The sequence below is a fragment of the Prionailurus viverrinus genome, chromosome E3, assembly GCF_022837055.1.
Source record: "Prionailurus viverrinus isolate Anna chromosome E3, UM_Priviv_1.0, whole genome shotgun sequence".
NCBI classification, from domain to species: Eukaryota; Metazoa; Chordata; class Mammalia; order Carnivora; family Felidae; genus Prionailurus; species Prionailurus viverrinus.
The window spans coordinates 10250867-10268300 of NC_062576.1; the positions used below are offsets into that span (position 1 = coordinate 10250867).

A 17434-nucleotide genomic window follows, 5' to 3' on the forward strand; every position below is an offset into this window, starting at 1 on the left:
TCAAGGTTTTAGCAGTACCACCGCCAGAAGACTGGTCACACCAAATACCTTCTCAGACTCTATACCAAGATGTGAATGTTCAGAGTGCTGTGATCTTGGGAACTGTATCATCTATTCAAAAGCTCATCAAAATCTTGACTTGTGGTCTCTTTTCTACCAACCTACAAGGAAGGGTATATACTTTGCAAAGGAGAAGGCTGTTGAAAGTCTAGACTGCAGGACTTTAGGCTTAATCATGAAAAGGACTCATGAAAAATGACCATCACAGAAGTGAGAGAGTCAACGAAGTAAAGTGTAAATGATGAGGCCTCCCCAACCCTGGCTCTGCTGGCATCTAGTGAGAAACAGATCTGAACCTTCCAAACAACCACCCTAACCCATGAGAAAACAAGTCTTCTCTTTTTAAAACCAGCAAACCTATAGACCTGCATGCCACATAAATGAGAAAAATCACTGTAACCAGAGAAAAAAATCACTTCTCTGACAGCAGCACTGAACCAGAGGCTAAAACAACCGTTAAGAGATGACAATGGGCCTAGACCTTCCTCACCCATTGTCCCCACTGTCCCCATACACTGAGAGGTTTGAATCAGGAGACTCGTCATCAACACACTTGGGGGCTTGAATTCCACTCAATCTTGAACCAACTGGACCTACCATAGGGCTGATCCAACCTCCCACTAGGAAAGTGGTTAAATGGCATCTTGAAAACCCATTTGAAACCATGGCAGTGGAGTCACCCACCCCACAGCCACAACATGTGAGAGCAATGCTGGGTGGGGGTCCGCTGCCAACGCAGTCTTCCTAAGGCAGCCTGGAAAACTGTGAGGTCAACTATGAAGGCAAACTGAATACTTACATCGCAAACCAGCCACCTCATAATCTTCCTCCTCCTCCTCCTCCTCCTCCTCCTCTTCCTCCTCTTCATTGCTCTCATCATCTTCACTGTCCTCAGAGGCAGACTCTTCAGTGTAATTCCTGTGGGGAGGGAAAAGCACGTAGGGAAGGACCGTGGTTCTAGGCCTAAGCGCTCCTGAGGAAGGATGAATTCCCACACCCCTGTAGCTTTCTCCTCTTCACCAACTAGGCAGGTTTGATGACAAGGCCAGGACACGGGAAGCAGAACGAAAGCCTAAGCTTCAATGGCATCTCTCCCCAACCAGGCCATAAATGCTTTGAATGAGACACCAACAGCACCAGAAATCAAGCCCAAAATACAACCCCACCTCTCCTCACATAAAACAACACAAAACCTGTTTCTTTTGTCTCAACAGAATCAGCCAGGTAACGTAACATTTCAGATATGAAAAGTTGCTCCCGACCTTGGGGCAGACTGAACGAACGAGCAGCCCGGACAGGTGTTACTCCACCTTGACGGCCCCGTTCCAGGAGTGGGACAGCTTACAGATGACCACGACATCAAAGCAATGCTAATCCCGGCTCTGAACAGCTGGTCTAAAGCCCCGCCATTTCAGAGGAGTGTGCCTTACTCGGCTCTCAGTGTGGCTGGAGCGGAGTGAGAAATAACTCAGTAACGCTGTCACATGGGGTCAGGATCAAACAGCTCTGCCCTCTCGGAGACCAAGCCAGAGCACCCAGAAGCTGCCCTTTCACAACCTCCAATTGCAATGTGGGAAACAACGGGATTAACTTGGCCAGTATGAAGGCATCTCCTCTTTACAAGGCCCCGGTGTTCGGCCTTGTGGGGGTCAGGGTGGTGAACAAAGCACCACCTCCACTCTCAGGGCAGCAGCAATCTCCTGGAAGACAGTCACTTGTAAGCCTAATCATGGAGGCACAATGCACCAAAGACCGCGAGACTGGATGCTCACTTGGAACACAGAGGAGGAACAACTAATTTTACGAATACAAAAACACTTCAAAAAAGTGAAATTTTAGGTAGGCCATAGGCAGTTCCCTCAGTACTGGGGAGAGGGAATATTCCCAGCTAGGAGGAACACACAGAGGCAAGGATACCCAATGAACAGTCTGTAACAAGCACACAAAATGGGAATAAGGGCTCATAAAAACAGACCGGGGAGGGACCCCACGTCAGGCTCTCAGCTGTCAGCATGGAGCCTGGAGCCTGGAGCCTGCTTTGGATTCTCTGCCTCCTTTTCCTCTCTCTGCCCCTCCCCTGGTCATGTTCTCTCTCTCGTTCTCAAAAATAAATAAATGTTAAAAAAAATTTTTTTTTAACAGACTGGGTGCACCTAGGGCTCAGTGTCAGTTAAGTGTCCAACTATTGGGTTCAGCTCAAGTCATGATCTCACGGTTTCATGAGTTTCAGCCCTGCATTGGGCTCTGTGCTGACAGTGTGGAGCCTGCTTGGGATTCCCTCTCTTTCTCTCTCTGCCCCTGCCCTACTTGTGCTGTCTCTGTCTCTCTCAAAATAAATAAACAACAACAAAGACCAGCATTCTATAACAATCTCAAAAATTAGGCCCAGGAATTTGGACTGTATTTCTAGAGGCAGTGGAAAAATTAAGGTTTTTAAACAGGAGAGTAACACGAACAGATCTCTGCCTTATGTAAACTGTTCTGGTATCACCACAAAACCTGGACAAATAAGAGGGGGAAAGATTGGAGGTAAGGAATTAAGAAGCCACTGGAGGAGCCCAGATGAGAGAGACAGGAGGGCCAAATGACAGCAGGGACCATGGAGAGTACACAGCAGATGACTGATTTTGTAAGACGTCTGGACACACAGATAATGTCTGGCAAATGAACATGGAAGTTGAGAGAGAGGAAGACTTTCAAGTTGACAGCAAAGTTGTAATCGTGATCAGGAAGGAAAACAACAGGTATGCGTAAGGAAGGTCAGGAGTTTTGGGATTTTTAGTGGTGGGTGGTTGCAGAAGTGATCGCAAATCAAGAAGTGGCCCAAGTGGAAGTAAAAGGCAAAAGGAGACATACTGCTAGGCAGGATCAAGAAGACACAGAACGTGTCTCACAATGAAGATGAGAAATGTCAACATTAAGCTAAAGTGAAATCAGAGTCCTTTGAGCTCTTACTGTAATACCTTAAATGATCAGCCTCCATACGCAAAAGATGAACTTACAGCTCCTTAGAATAATTCAGTTTGAATAACTAAAGCTTAATTATAAACCAGCCATTTCATCTGTTTTTAAAAGAAGAAATTCTCACCTGCCACGGGAGTTGCGCCTGGCAGTAGCAGGCTGGCAAGCGGGGCACTGCCACTCACCATCTGGCACCTCATAGAGGGCTGGCCTCAGACAAAACAGGTGGAAGGCTTTGTTACATTCATCACACAAGATCAGTTTGTCATCCTCACCTGCAAGGAGATAAACTTGTAGAGCACTGTCGGGAGCACAGCAATGGTTGGCAAGCTGTAACAAAGAGCCACTCACCCTCCATTAACGCCATAGGGGAGCCAACAGTCTAGCAAACTGTTATCCCTTTTTAGAAAAAAATGCAGTCATTTCTGAGAAGAAATGAAGCATAACTACACTACTCGTAATTTAACACTCAGGTCTTCTGACTTCTATCCTCAAATCCAACTCCATCTAGGAGAGGACAGTTAAAACATTTACAAAGTGGCAGCAAATACCAAGTCCTAGCAGGAAGTGTCACTGCTCCTCTCCCACTAAGAAACAAACCCCCATGAAGTATTAACATTTCCTATCCATCCTCTTCCTCGATACCCATCTGATATCGTTCTCTTAAATCACTCGGTTTCAAAATATATGAAATCAACCTGATATGGTCACTTCCCTCTAGAACATTTATTCTAAAACAATGTTGAGAGCAACTGATGGGTTTTACACAGGATCTTTTCATCCTTGGGAAGGGAATTAAATCCTAACCTAGTTCACAAAATAACTTCAGCCACTGAGAAGGCACTTGAGGGCTATTAGTCATTAAGTTCCTTTTACACGGGTTCTGAAAGCTAAAAGCATTAAAGAGTCCCAAACGCCTTGCCCTGTAGGACTGTGACAGTTGGCCCAAACCTGAGTATTCTTCCCAATGCACAAATACTGCCCTCTGCTGGTAGAATATCTTACTTCATGGATGACTAAAAACTCAGATTTAAAATTGTAGGTTAATTTTGTTCCCTGTAGAAAATTTAAAGATTGGCAAGATAAACCGCTCTTATATTCAAAACTGAGGAACAAAGGGTTTTCTCTGATTTGCTGTCATGTTACTTCAAAGGGCAGCATTTTACAGATCTCTAGAAAAAGGCAAATTCTGTTCCATTATACTTGAAAGTTGTGCACAGAAATCTTCAGGGGGGGAAATATCTTTGGAATGGAAGCCCCAGTCCCTATTACACTCAGACACACAACACTGATTTAAATATACCTTTCTTTCGACAAACTTTGCATCTAGCATTTTCTGCTGACATATCCCACTTGATACAGGCATCAAGCATCCCAAGTAGAACATGCATTCTGGAAAAAGTCTGAGCTTCGCGGATTGCTGTCTTCCATTTCTCCAGAGCAGACGCAACCTAAACAGAGACCACATCAGGTCAGCGCTGCCACAGCGACCTCAAGGACATGACATGCAGACTGTTGGCGAAATGCTGCCGGAGAGCGTGAACTGACAGCATCAGGAACAGGTGGAGGGGTGAGAGAATGCTGGATACATTTAACTCCTAGGGCTTTTCCAGTCTCACCCGTTTAGTTTATAGAAGAAATCAAGGCTCTGAAGAGTGGGAAAAACTTACCAAAGGTTACATAAAGAATTAAGGCAGGGGATGGGGGGCGGGGGAGGGTGATCAGACACCTGTCTCTTCCAGTGAAATCCACTTAAAGATTGAGTGTCATTTAAAAGCATGAACACTTGTGTACACGCTAAGCGTGCAGTGACGTCATGTAGCTACCGCAACTCTGGTCAACAAGATGATCGGTTTCTGCGTTATGTGCCACAACCCCAGTTTACAGGGCCTGGAAATTATAGTAAATGCTCTCCATGAAACATTCTACAACACTTAAAAAATATTTTAATTTTTTTTAAATGTTTATTCATTTTGGAGAGAGATAGTGTGAGCAGAGGAGGGTCAGAGAGGGAGACACAGAATCCGAAGCAGACTTCAGGTTCTGAGCTGTCAGCACAGAGCCCGATGCAGACCCAAACCCACAAACTGAGATCATGACCTGAGCCGAAGTCAGCCACTTAACCGACTGAGCCACCCAAGCGCCCCAACACTTAAAAATACTATGCACTGATCTGAAGTATTCCTCTTGACTTTATCACCAACTTGTAAATGAAAATTTCAGAGGCCCAGGGCTCAGACTCACTTCTTCCCGGGAGTTACTCTCAGCATTAATAAGCACTGCCTCTTCCCATCTTCAGAAAATGCAAATTAATTCAGAATAAGCCAGGGAAAACACAGTTAGGAAGGGGGAGGAGGGGTTAAAACTCTCAACAACAGGGGCACCTGGGTGGATCAGTCAGTTAAGTGTCCAACTCTTGACTCGATTTCAGCTCAGGTCACGATCTAAGGTTCATGAGATTGAGCCTGCATTGGGCTCTGCGCTGACGGTGTGGAGCCTGCTTGGGATTCTTGCTCTCCCTCTCCTTCTGTCCCTCTCTCACTAGCACGCATGTGTGCCTTCTCTCAAAATAAATAAACTTAAAAAAAAATTCAATGATAAACACAACCCTCTCTCCTATAAAATATACATTCTAAGGAAAACCAGGAATGCCATTTTTGGATAATTCCTTTATTTGGATTACTGTTTCATTAATCAAAAGGTGTTTATATCTTCAAAACATTTCTTACCTCAATGATGAGGTAAGCATCTGCATAAACAAATGCCTCTAAAGGGATTATCATTCTCAGTCAGAAAACACAGCAGCGATGGACGAGGGAAAGCTTGGGAGCTACACCGGAAGCTGAGAGATTAGGTCATCCTACTGTCATCCACCTTGTGGGGATCGTATTGCTTAACTCGGCCAACCTGGCCGTAACTGAACTCAAATTCAAGGAGCGATGCCTACTGCTTTTACAACTTGGCTACCAGGCCTAGCTGACTAACAATACCACTGCTGCACATCTCTGCTCTACCCTAGGCAGAGGTCTATTTTAAGTAATATAGTCTTTATCTTGTAGGAAAGGCTAGTTATCCTGGAAGCCCATAGGCTTTAAAATAGAGCTGCCAAGGGACAAAGACCGTTGAGCTACTTCTGAAGCTGTGGTGTGAGGTTTGAGAGTGGGGAACAAAGGCTGCCCTTTCTCTTTCTTATGGAAACAGAGAACCACAGAGAGCCCTGTGTGTATCAATTCATGAATAACAAGAATACGTAATATAAATACAACAAAAAGTCTATTTAAGGGGCAGCTAAAATTCTAGTAGAATCTGGCTCATTCCTTACTCCAACCTCCACTGCAGATAATTTCAACATCTGCCTTCAAAATACAGTACGATTTCCTTCCTTCCCTCCTCAGAGCTCCTCAGTAAAATGTGAAGTCCACAATCGCAGCTTGCCTCGCTGGGCTGGGCTGTTCCCATGATGCCAGGGAGAAGCTGACCTATGGTACACAGATTCTTGTAGCATGGTAACAACCCACATGCCTTCAATGGAATACAAATTTAAGAATTTTAGGTTCAGGGGCACCTGGGTGGCCCAGTCGGTTAAGCATCTGACTTTGGCTCATGTCATGATCGTGCAGTTCCTGAGTTTGAGCCCCGCGTCATACTTGGTGCTGACAGCTCAGAGCCTGAAGCCTGCTTCAGATTCTGTCTTCCTCGCTCTCTGCCCCTTCCCCGCTCATGTTCGGTCTCTCACTCAAAAATAAGTAAACATTAAAAAAAAAAAAAAAAGATTCAGTCCTTAAAGAGTGCCCTAACAAGACAGAAATGGCTCAAATGGGCTTTGCTGTCCTCTAGTGGACAGACGCACGAGAGCATTCAAGAGTCCTATTAGCATACAGTACTTTTTTTTTTTTTTTTTTTAACTATTTCCTATGAATTACAAGATTTGAGTGCTCAATAGCACATCTGGCCTCGTTAAAATAAAAAAAAATTTTTTGGAAGATCCTAGAAATAGGCTCACTTAACTTCATTTTAATACAGACTTGAGACATAATTTATGTTAACAAGTTCATCTGTAAACAAAAAATGGTTTTTCATGTATTTGCAGAGCTGTACAACTAGCGGCATAATCTTAATTCTAGAACATTTGCAGCACCCCCGAAAGAACCCCTGCACCCACTAGTAGCCACTCCACATCCTCCACCCTAACCCACCACTTCCCCAGACCTAGGCAACTTTTGGTCTAGAGATTCTCTTATTCTGGACATTCTGTATACCTTTGTGTGGCCTTTTGTGACTGACTTCTTTTACTGAGCATAATTTTTCTAGGTCCATCCACATCGTAGCATATAACAATACTTCATTCCATTTTAACTGCTGAATAATAACCACTGAATGGATAATTCACATTTTGCCTATCCATTCATCAGTTGAGGGACATCTGGGGTATTTCCATTTTTGGGCTATTATAAATAATACTGCTATGAACATATGTGCACATTTGTATAATCTTCATTTACTATTTTTGCCCGAAGTCTCAGCAATTTGGGGCCAGGTCTCCTTCACATTTCTAGATCCCCAATCCCAGTGCTCTTGACATCATAGATACTGGATAATCACTAGCATCCTGTTAAACCCACTGAGTTATCCACTGAGACCAGCCTACATTCCAACCAGCCTCTAATTTTGAGGGCAAAACATTAGACATTCAAGATTTGAAAGACCATCCTGTTCTCCTGTCACTGTAAAAACTTCCAAACAGTCCAGCACATTAAAACAAAAACCCCACACCATATTCAAGACACTGGGTTTTTTGTTGTGCTTTTAAAGACACTTTTCAAAACAGATATACAGTGGCAACAAAGTTTTGACATTCGACACTGGTGGTATCCAGTAAATCCTCTAGGTCTTACAATGCTGCTGGAGGCTAAACACATTATTCTGATGGAAAATTCAAATCTCTAGCATGTTTAAATAAAATTGGTCCCTAGGTAGAAGTGGATGTAACAGAATCAAGGGGAAGCCAGCTTACCTGCAAAGTTCCCATTAATCCTTTCACTAACAGTAAAAAGGCAATATCCTATCTTGGCTAGGATATGACAAGGCTTTCAACCATATTCTTCCACAAAAGAACATTTAAAATGGAAAAACAGATAATCAAGTTTAGGGACAAGTGCATCCAAAGTAAATAGCCTAAAAGAACTCAGGATTTTGCCAATTTATACAACAGCTTTCCCACTTAATGCAAAAAAATAAATAAATAAATAAATAAACGTTAAATATCTGAAATCATCAACTATTACAAAAAGGGATTCGAGAAACCATCTACTTTTATAAGTAAGGAAACTGAAGCCCATTTTAAAGACTGGTATTAGTTCAAGCAACCACCTAGTGCCAGCTGAAAAACCCTAGCCTGTGCTAAGTGGAAACCTTCAAAGCAAAGGGCAGTGGAAAATTTCAGAGCTGGGGCAAAGCTGACCTTTGGTCGGGAACTGCAGGCAGGGCATAATGCCATTTTAATGGAGAACATTGTTGAACTACTTAGTAGGCAACCTAATTGATTTTCCAAGAAACTCTTCCATGCTTTCCATTTGTGTACCATGTGTCTGGGCCCCAAGGTTAAACCAGCAAAACGCTCATATTTTCCTCCCCGATCAAGTTAAGAATGAAGTCTCATATGACAAGCTAAAAAGAGGTTACTTTGCTATGGGGAGGAATATTAAAAAAGAACTTTTGACAAGAATTCTATAGCTACTGCTGCGCAATGAGAAACTGTTACTGGCAAAGAAATGTCAAGGGAACATCACATCAAGAAAGAGACTCTTCTGGATACAGTTAAAAATAAAGCCCATGCAGTACTCAGCAAGGCTAAAACTGAGGCCTAATGAGAAAAGACTTAGCAAAGGAGACTATTAACCATCTAACATCTTAGACTTCATCTAGAAGCTTACCTGAATGCCGTGCCACCATCAAAAAAGAACACAGAGAAGTGGGAACTAAATCCCAGGAAGATACCAACATGTGTGGAGTGTTTGAATCTAAGTCATGAATTAACAGTTAAACCTTTATTGGGGTGCCTGGGTGGCTCAGTCTGTTAAGCATCCGACTGCGGCTCAAGTCAAGATCTCACAGTTCATGGGTTTGAGCCCCGTGTCGGGCACTGTGCTGACAGCTTGGAGCCTGGAGCCTGCTTCAGATTCTGTGTCTCCCTCCCTCTCTGCCCCTCCCCACTCGCGGTCTGTCTCTCTCTCTCTCTCAAAAATAAATAAAAACATTAAAAAAAAATAGTTAAACCTTTATCGGACTGAATCTTAGCTCTCAGCTCTGCTTACCTCCTTCCCAAAAGCATCCTTTTATCATGCTTCACCCTTGGCCTGAGGAAGAAACGGAGGGTAACTTGACAACAGTGTACAAATACCTGAGGAGCTTTAGAGAATAAACTCATTCTGTGTTCTGTATCAATTTGGAGGGAAAACAAGGACCAGCTGGCCCGTGAGGAGAAAGCCAATGTCAGCTCAATCTAACGAAGCCTATGTGCCCTTCCATGACTGGATTAACTCCTACTTATTCTTCAAAACCCAGCTGACATGGCCTCTCCTCCGGCCCCGCTTTGCCCTAGGTACCTCTCACAGGCAGGCTGGCTCCTGCACTTTCTCATCAGCGCTCGGATGCCACCAAGACCATCCTTCCCATGCCAGCGGGACTTCTTGAGGGCAAGGACTTCTGGCTTCTACTCATCACCATGACCTCCAGACTTCCCACACGACTGGCACAAGGCAAGTCTTTATCAGATGTTTGTGAACAGAAGGAAATGAGGGAGTGGAGAAAAATCAAAAACAGGGAAAAGTGTTCTTCTATGGGATAATGCCTGGGACCACTCCCTTCATGTAGTGTTTTCAAATTCTTTTCTTCCTAAGTAATCTTAAGCAGAAATCTAATAGACAAAACAAAAAAATGGAGCTAATTATTCTAATAAAGAAAAACCAGAGACATTTCATCAGTAAGGAATTAAGATACTGAGAAAACAGTGTCATGTGGATCTATATGGACTGAAAGCAGACAGACAGAGATTATGCTGAGGAGTGAAAAATCGCAGAACATTATGCAGATGACTCCATTCTGTACAACTGCCATAAAACTATCTTCATATGTATACAGAAAACACACCAAAGTACTAAAGACTGATATCCTTGGGGAGCAACACCAGGACAGGAGTGGTTTCATGTTTTACGGTACCTCTCACACTGGATTTACTTACAATGAGCATGTTACTTTTAAAACTTAAAAACCAAAAAAACTGGATATCCACATGCAAAAAACTGAGGTAGACCCTTACTCTACAAAAATTAACTCAATATGAATAAAAAATTCATTTAATTATTAATTTTTCTGAGAGAGAGAGAGAGAGCACGCGCGCACACACACCCGTGTGCACAAGCTAGGGGGGGCAGAGAGAGGGGGAGAGACTCCACGCTGTCAGCACAGAGCCCAACGCGGGGCTCGAATCCATGAACCACGATATCATGACCTGAGCCGAAATCAAGAGTCAGGTGCTTAACTGACTGAGCCCCCCCAGGTGCCCCTGGATCAAAGATTTAAGTGTAAGAGCTCAAACTCTAAAACCTGTAGAAGACAGAGGGGAAGGACATTGGATTTGTTGACACTGGATTTGGCAATATTTCCTGGATGTGACACTAAAAGCAGAAGCAGCAAAAGAAACAACAGGTAAGGTGAATTTTGTCAAACTTTAAAACTTTTACACATCAATGGACATCACCAAGCGAGGTAAAAGGCAGCGCACAGGATGCGAGAATATATTAGCAAATCACACATGTGATAAAAGGATTAATACCCAGAACATATAAAGAACCTACATAACTCAACAGTGAAAAATATACAACCCAATTAAAAAGCAGCCAAAGGACTCAAAGCAACATTTCCCCCAAGAAGACAGACAAAAGGCCAACAAAAACATTGCTCAACATCACTAATCATTAGGGGAATGCAAATCAAAACCACAAGAGATCACTTCACACCCATCAGGATGACTGCAACCAAAGAAACAGAAAATACCAAGTGTTGGCAAGAATGCGGAGAAATCAGAGCCCTTGTGCACTGCTGATGGGCATGTAAAATGGTGCAGCTTCTATGGAAAACATGACCGTTCTTGAAAAAATTAACCAGAATTACTATAATGATGCAGCAATTCTACTTCTAGGTATACAGCCAAAAGAACTGAAAGTAAGAGCTAGAACAGATAGCTGTACACTGGTGTTTAAAGCAGCATTCCTGGATGTGAGGGCCACCGGCTGCAATATCTGTCATGCCAGTTCTCCAGGATGGATCTGGCACATGTGGTGGGCTAGCTGAGTGTATCCTTCCTCCCTCACTGTACAGCCCTCCTGAACCTTCCCCCATAGAGCAGGACCATTCTTCAGTCAAGGGTATACAGTGGCACTCCCCTGCTAGAGGCTCCCAGCAAGCTCTCAAGGCCCATGGCAGCATCACCCACTAGAGCCAAAAGGTGGAAGTTACCCAAGTGTGCATGGACGGATGACTATGGAATGTGGTATATACACAGAATGGACTATTACTCAGTCTTAAAAGGGAAATTCTGGCACGTAATATAACACAGATGAGCTTTGAAGACGTTATGCTAAGTTAAATAAACCAGTCGCAGAAGGACAAATAGCATGATTCCACTTCTATGTAACGGTGCTCAGACTAGTTGAATTCAGACACAGAAAGAAAGTGGTGGTTGCCAGGGATCGAGGGGAGAGTGAAATGGGTAGTTCAGTCTTTAAGGGGCAGAGTGTCAGCTTGCAAAGGTAAAAAGGTTCTGGAGATGGACAGGGGAGATGGCTACATAATACTGTAGGTACTCGACACACAACTGACAAAGAGCATAGAAATGGCTAAAATGACTAAGTGCTCATTACGAGTATGCTACCATTTTTGAAAACTTAAAAACTGCTACCACCTTTTAAAAAGAAATCAGCTCTGGCAAAAGGGGCTGGGGACACTCTGAGCCATTATCCAGCTCTGCTCCACAGACGAATCTGAAAACCACAAAATTTAGTGAAAGTGATAAAAATGGACCACTGGTGCAGGAACAGTGCTTACAGAAGGTAAAATCACAGGGTGAGACCATTTTAAAACCAGACCGCACTCTTCCACAGTCATGAAACTGCATCTTCATGAACAAAATACCTTTGCTTCCTCTGCCATTTTCTTCTCTTCATCCACCTCTTCTGTCTTTGCTGAATCTTCGCTTTGGAGTTTTCTTCTCTTTTGTTTGGGAGCCATGAAGCCTTGGAGAAACTTCTTTATGACACTGGCTTGTAGGGCAATCACACACTCACCAAAATCCTTCAGTTTCTCTAATGAGATCACCTACAGGAAATGATGGAAACACCAGAATGAATGAAAGGCCAAGATGGAAACACCAGAATGAATGAAAGGCCAAGATGCGAGGAGACTATCCTCAACTAAATTAAAATCAACCTGGGCCCCAAATGGGTCACATAGCATGAATTTACCTCGGTGCCTCAGTTCAGTGCGTGGTTTATACATTGAAAAGCAACTTATTACTTTCCCTGGCAATGGGACCCACGGGATGCTGAAACTTGCTCCACTCAAGAAGTCATTCATTCACTCAGCAATTGAGTACCTACTATGTACAAACTGCAGTCTCAAGGCAGAGAGAAAATGAGAAGGAAAATAAACATTACCTGACCCACCGGCTTACAAACTATGTAAGCCAGGTAAATATGCTTTCCATACTTTTTCACCTAAGCCTCTCATTTATGTCCTGGATAAGGAAATCATTTTGATTCAAAGCATGCGCTTAAGTGAACACTACCTTCTCAGTCACACAAAACATGTCAATTAGAGATAGCATTTTAGAACAACAAAGAAATAAAGATGAATGATGGCAACCCGATGTTAGCAAGGTGTGAGCCTGGGTCTGGCACAAAGCAGGCAATGGATAAATATTTGCTAAATAAACAAAAAAGTATATGTTGATTTTGAAACTGGCAAAATCCTTTAGGGTTGAAGAATTCTTTAAAAACATCATTAAGAACAACAAAGATGTTTAAATCCTTTTTCTCAGGAAATGTGCCACGCATTCATAACCAAATTACAGAGAAAAGGCTGGGGGTGCCTGGCTGGCTCAGTCAGTGGAGCAAAAGACTCTGGATTTTAGGATGGGGAGTGTGAGCTCCACACTGGGCATGGAGATTACTTTAATAAATAAATAAATAAATAAATAAATAAACAAACAAACAAACAAACAAACAAACAAATAAAAGGAGAGAAAGCTGCATATATGTTTTACTAATTCTAATAGTAAAGACACAGAAATATGGAAGTCTGGCTGTAAGACATCTACCCTATCAACTCCTACCGTTATTATGTACACCAAAGTAATATAAAGACGGAGAACAATGGAATGTATTTGTAAATTAGGAAAAATGGGGAGAAAAGATGAAACTGCTCATAAAAAAATCACACAACTAATACATGTTTAATGCATACGTATAATTTGAAAGGACCCACAAATGTTATTACCTTTGGAGTTATATGGACTTTATCATTTAAAATCAGTAAAAAGCACTTTACAACAACTGGTGGATAGTATTTTCCAATCTTCTCTCAGGCTGTGGTATACTAAACCTACCTCACGTGAACATGGGGTCTCCTGAACTGGTTCATCCACAGCACGTGACAGTCTTTTGTAGCAGTAAATGACAAGACCGTAAATGGGCCTTGAAATGTATCCATTCACCAGCACCAGTGCTACCCAACATTAAGCAAACCCTTCTGAGCCAATCAGTGACAAGGATGGACAAATGGGAATACACAAACATGTTTCAGACCTTAAAGCATAGGCACCAATTACATGGGAATGTTAAATAACAGATACGTTAAGCAATGTTCCAGAACTGTGACTCCAAAACCAGTTTTCTATTCAACTTAATAGAAAAGAGATTTTTGGAGAGCTTGGCTCAGTTGGTGGAGTGTCTGACTCTTGATCTCGGGGTTGTGGATTCAAGCCCCACAATGGGTGTAGAGATTAAAAATAACATCTTAAAAAAAAAAATAGAAAAACTCTTTTTGAACAAAGGATCTAAGTGTATGATGAGATTTTCCAGATATCAAAGAAAAAATACCACATGTACACAGAGAATTTTTGGTTCTACAGGTCTTTCAGGACAAACCCACATGTGATTTCCGGGGTCATCTGGGGAAGTCAAGAGCATCAGGGCACAATTCCGAATTGAGTTTACATAAGTAACAGATTTCATTGGGTGTTTATGTTCTTACCCGAGCTTCAAATTCTGATGTTTCTTCCACATAACCAAGTCCCCCCTTTTGTAACCTTGTTGCAACTTCAATGAGATCACTACGAAGAAAGTTTAAAAGCTCCTGGTTGCCATCACAGGATTTTAGACCCAAATTTGGCTTCCGGGCCAGATGAATAGAATGAATAATGTCCTGGTACCTAGAAAAGTTGGGGTAGAGGGAAGGGGAAATAAAGGAACATTTCAAAACGGTCTATAAATTTCAACGACTTGAATGGCAGGTCTCATTTCTAGAAGACTTACTCAGACTGTTTTTATCTCTCCTGGGTGTTTCTTCAGACCCACGGTTTCTTGCACAAATTCTCAAATTTTTCTTATTCATTTTAAAAACACCCTTCTTTTATTCTGTATTTGATAATCCCAGTATCTGAAGTGGACTGCTTTACCTGGCTCTCATTCACATTTCCTGGTCTGGGTTTTGTTTTGACCTTTTTACCTTGAGTTTCTTGGATTTCTACCTGTGGAAATTCTTTGAGGCCTGGTTTGAAGCTTACTTCTCCACAAAGAATGTGCTTATGCACATGCAGCTCATGTCAGCTGCCAGGAATTGCTACCAACCTGAGATAACTTTAAATCACCTGCCTGGAATTCCTTACAACATAGAAAAAAACATGAAACTGAGCAGAGACCCTATAGAAGGACCTTCAAGTTCACTCTCACACTACAGATTAACCTGCTGAAGTCCCAGCAGCAGACTCTCTTCTCTGTTGGCTTCTTACAACAAAATGAAAACTAAAGCTCAAGGTCATCTCCGTTGAGTTAGACTAAGTTTCCATTTCGTTCATTCCAAGCACTTTTCATATTATTTTCCTCTGAATACAACCTTCACTGTATCCCATGGGTTTTCTTACAAAGGATTTCCCTTTCCTTGCTTTCTAGAATTCCCTTTTATTTTCTTCTTTGATACGTTATCTAGGAATACATTTAGCTTTCAGTTAAGATCCTTTGGTTATCTTTAAAGAATTTATTTCTAACTTTATCATAATCTGATCAGAGAATGTATCCTGAAATTACTTTTTAAAAAAAATTTTTTAATGTTTATTTTTGAGACAGGGAGAGGGAGAGGGAGAGACAGAACATGAACGGGTAGGGGCACAGAGAGACGGAGACACAGAATCTGAAGCAGCCTCCAGGCTCTGAGCTGTGAGCACAGTGCCCAATGCCGGGCTTGAACTCACAAACTGTGAGATCATGACCTGAGCCAAAGTCAGACGCTTAACCAACTGAGCCACCCAGGCATCCCTTACATCTGTTGAAATTGCTTTTGTGGCTGAGTATATGATTATCTTTTATAAATGTTGATGGATATAACAAAAAACTTCACTTCTCTGTTTCCAGTTGGCCTGGTATCTGTCATTTTGTTTTTAAATTCCTTTTTTATTGAGATAATTGAGTGCACACTCTATATCCTCCATCACTTATTTTCTTGAAAAGAGCATATACATTTTTGTTTTATAAATTTGAACCTCAAATGGTTTGTGATACATTATCCTACCCTTATCCCCTTGGCCACCCAAAGGAAATTCAAATAACCACCAACAAGAGAACAGACAAATTAGATTCACAAAGATTACACAAATTCACAGAATCATATATAGAAAGGAAAATGATGGGAGTTCAGTTATAAAAATCACGGATGGAATCTGAAACTAGTATACTGTATATCAACTATACTTCACTTAAACACAATGATTTTTTAGTATAAGAATGCTAACTAAAAAACATTACATCTCAAAGACCACATATGCTTGATAGCCTTTAAAAAGTTCAAAATCAGCAAAACAAGATGTGAGATTTTTTTAATGCTCAACAAAAGAAAAAAGTTTTTTTGTTTTTAATTCCAACTATCAAAAATACTTTACCCAAACAGAAGGGAAGTCACAGAACTATATTCCTTTGTGATTCTATGTATTGACATTTTTCCTTGTCTTTCTTAATTTGCCTGATCATATCTATATTAAAACACCATGATTCAGAATGCAATTTTAATTAATCTCCACATTAAGTAGGAGACTAAAACTAGTATACTGTACCCACCATCACTCACAAAAGTCTGGAGAACTTGCAACGTACTGAATGGTATTTTCCTTCTCTCTTCAACCAAACCTAAATTAAACCATGAAAGCGTGCACTTGATACTAAAGGCAGCCTTAAGCCAAAACTTTGCCCTGTCTTTGACAGGAACAACGGCTAGAGCAGGACGGACACTAGCAAATCTCAGATGTAGACAGTTTTTGTTTTGAGGGGCTTTTTAAGACAGAATTCACATTAACATTAAACTCGCCATTGTAAAGCATACACTTCAGTGGCTTTTATGTTGTGGAACCATCAAAACTACCTAATTCCGAGACCTCCATCACCTCATGAAGAAATCCCACATCTGTGAGCAGTCACTCCCAATTCTCCCCGTCCCCCACCCACTGGAAAGCACCTGTATATTTTCTGTCTCTATGGAGTTGTCTATTCTGAAAGTCTTACACAAATGGAATCCTAAAACATATGTCTGTTTATCTGGCTTCTTTGACTCCACCGTTTCAGCCACGTTGTAGCATATACCAGTACTTTCTTTTGTCGCTCAATTTACGGCGATGCTACATTTTGTTCATCCGTCAGCTGAAGGACATTTAGGTTGTTTGCATTTTTTGGCTATTTTCAATATTGACAGAATACTTCCGAATGCCAACTGATGTGGCACTGACCTTGCAAAGATGCCTAACCACAATGAGGACCTCAGCTAGCTGCACGGCACACACTAATCAACAAATAACCCTGCCACCCTGTACATACGTTAAAGCTTAAAAGCAGACTTTTCCAAATAAGCAGGAGTCAAGAAAATACCAAGCAACAATGACATTAAAGGGTTACAGACACTTTTAAAAAATGTATTTTGGGGCGCCTGGGTGGCTCGGTCGGTTAAGCGTCCGACTTCGGCTCAGGTCATGATCTCACGGTCCGTGAGTTCAGGCCCCGCATTGGGCTCTGTGCTGACAGCTCAGAGCCCGGAGCCTGCTTCAGATTCTGTGTCTCCCTCTCTCTCTGCCCCTCCCCTGTTCATGCTCTGTCTC

General features: G+C 42.0%; 1 protein-coding gene across 1 annotated transcript in view; it reads right to left on the reverse strand.

Annotated features, from left to right (window-relative positions):
- BAZ1B (bromodomain adjacent to zinc finger domain 1B) overlaps positions 1 to 17434 on the reverse strand; it is a 73437-nt gene that overhangs the window by 5385 nt on the left and 50618 nt on the right. Inside the window, exons 12-16 of the mRNA XM_047839123.1 lie at positions 14332 to 14509; positions 12214 to 12396; positions 4325 to 4472; positions 3149 to 3296; positions 860 to 978 (exon numbers count right to left, since the gene is read on the reverse strand). Of these exons, the coding sequence (XP_047695079.1) occupies positions 860 to 978; positions 3149 to 3296; positions 4325 to 4472; positions 12214 to 12396; positions 14332 to 14509 (776 nt within the window). The remainder of the gene's footprint in view (positions 1 to 859; positions 979 to 3148; positions 3297 to 4324; positions 4473 to 12213; positions 12397 to 14331; positions 14510 to 17434) is intronic.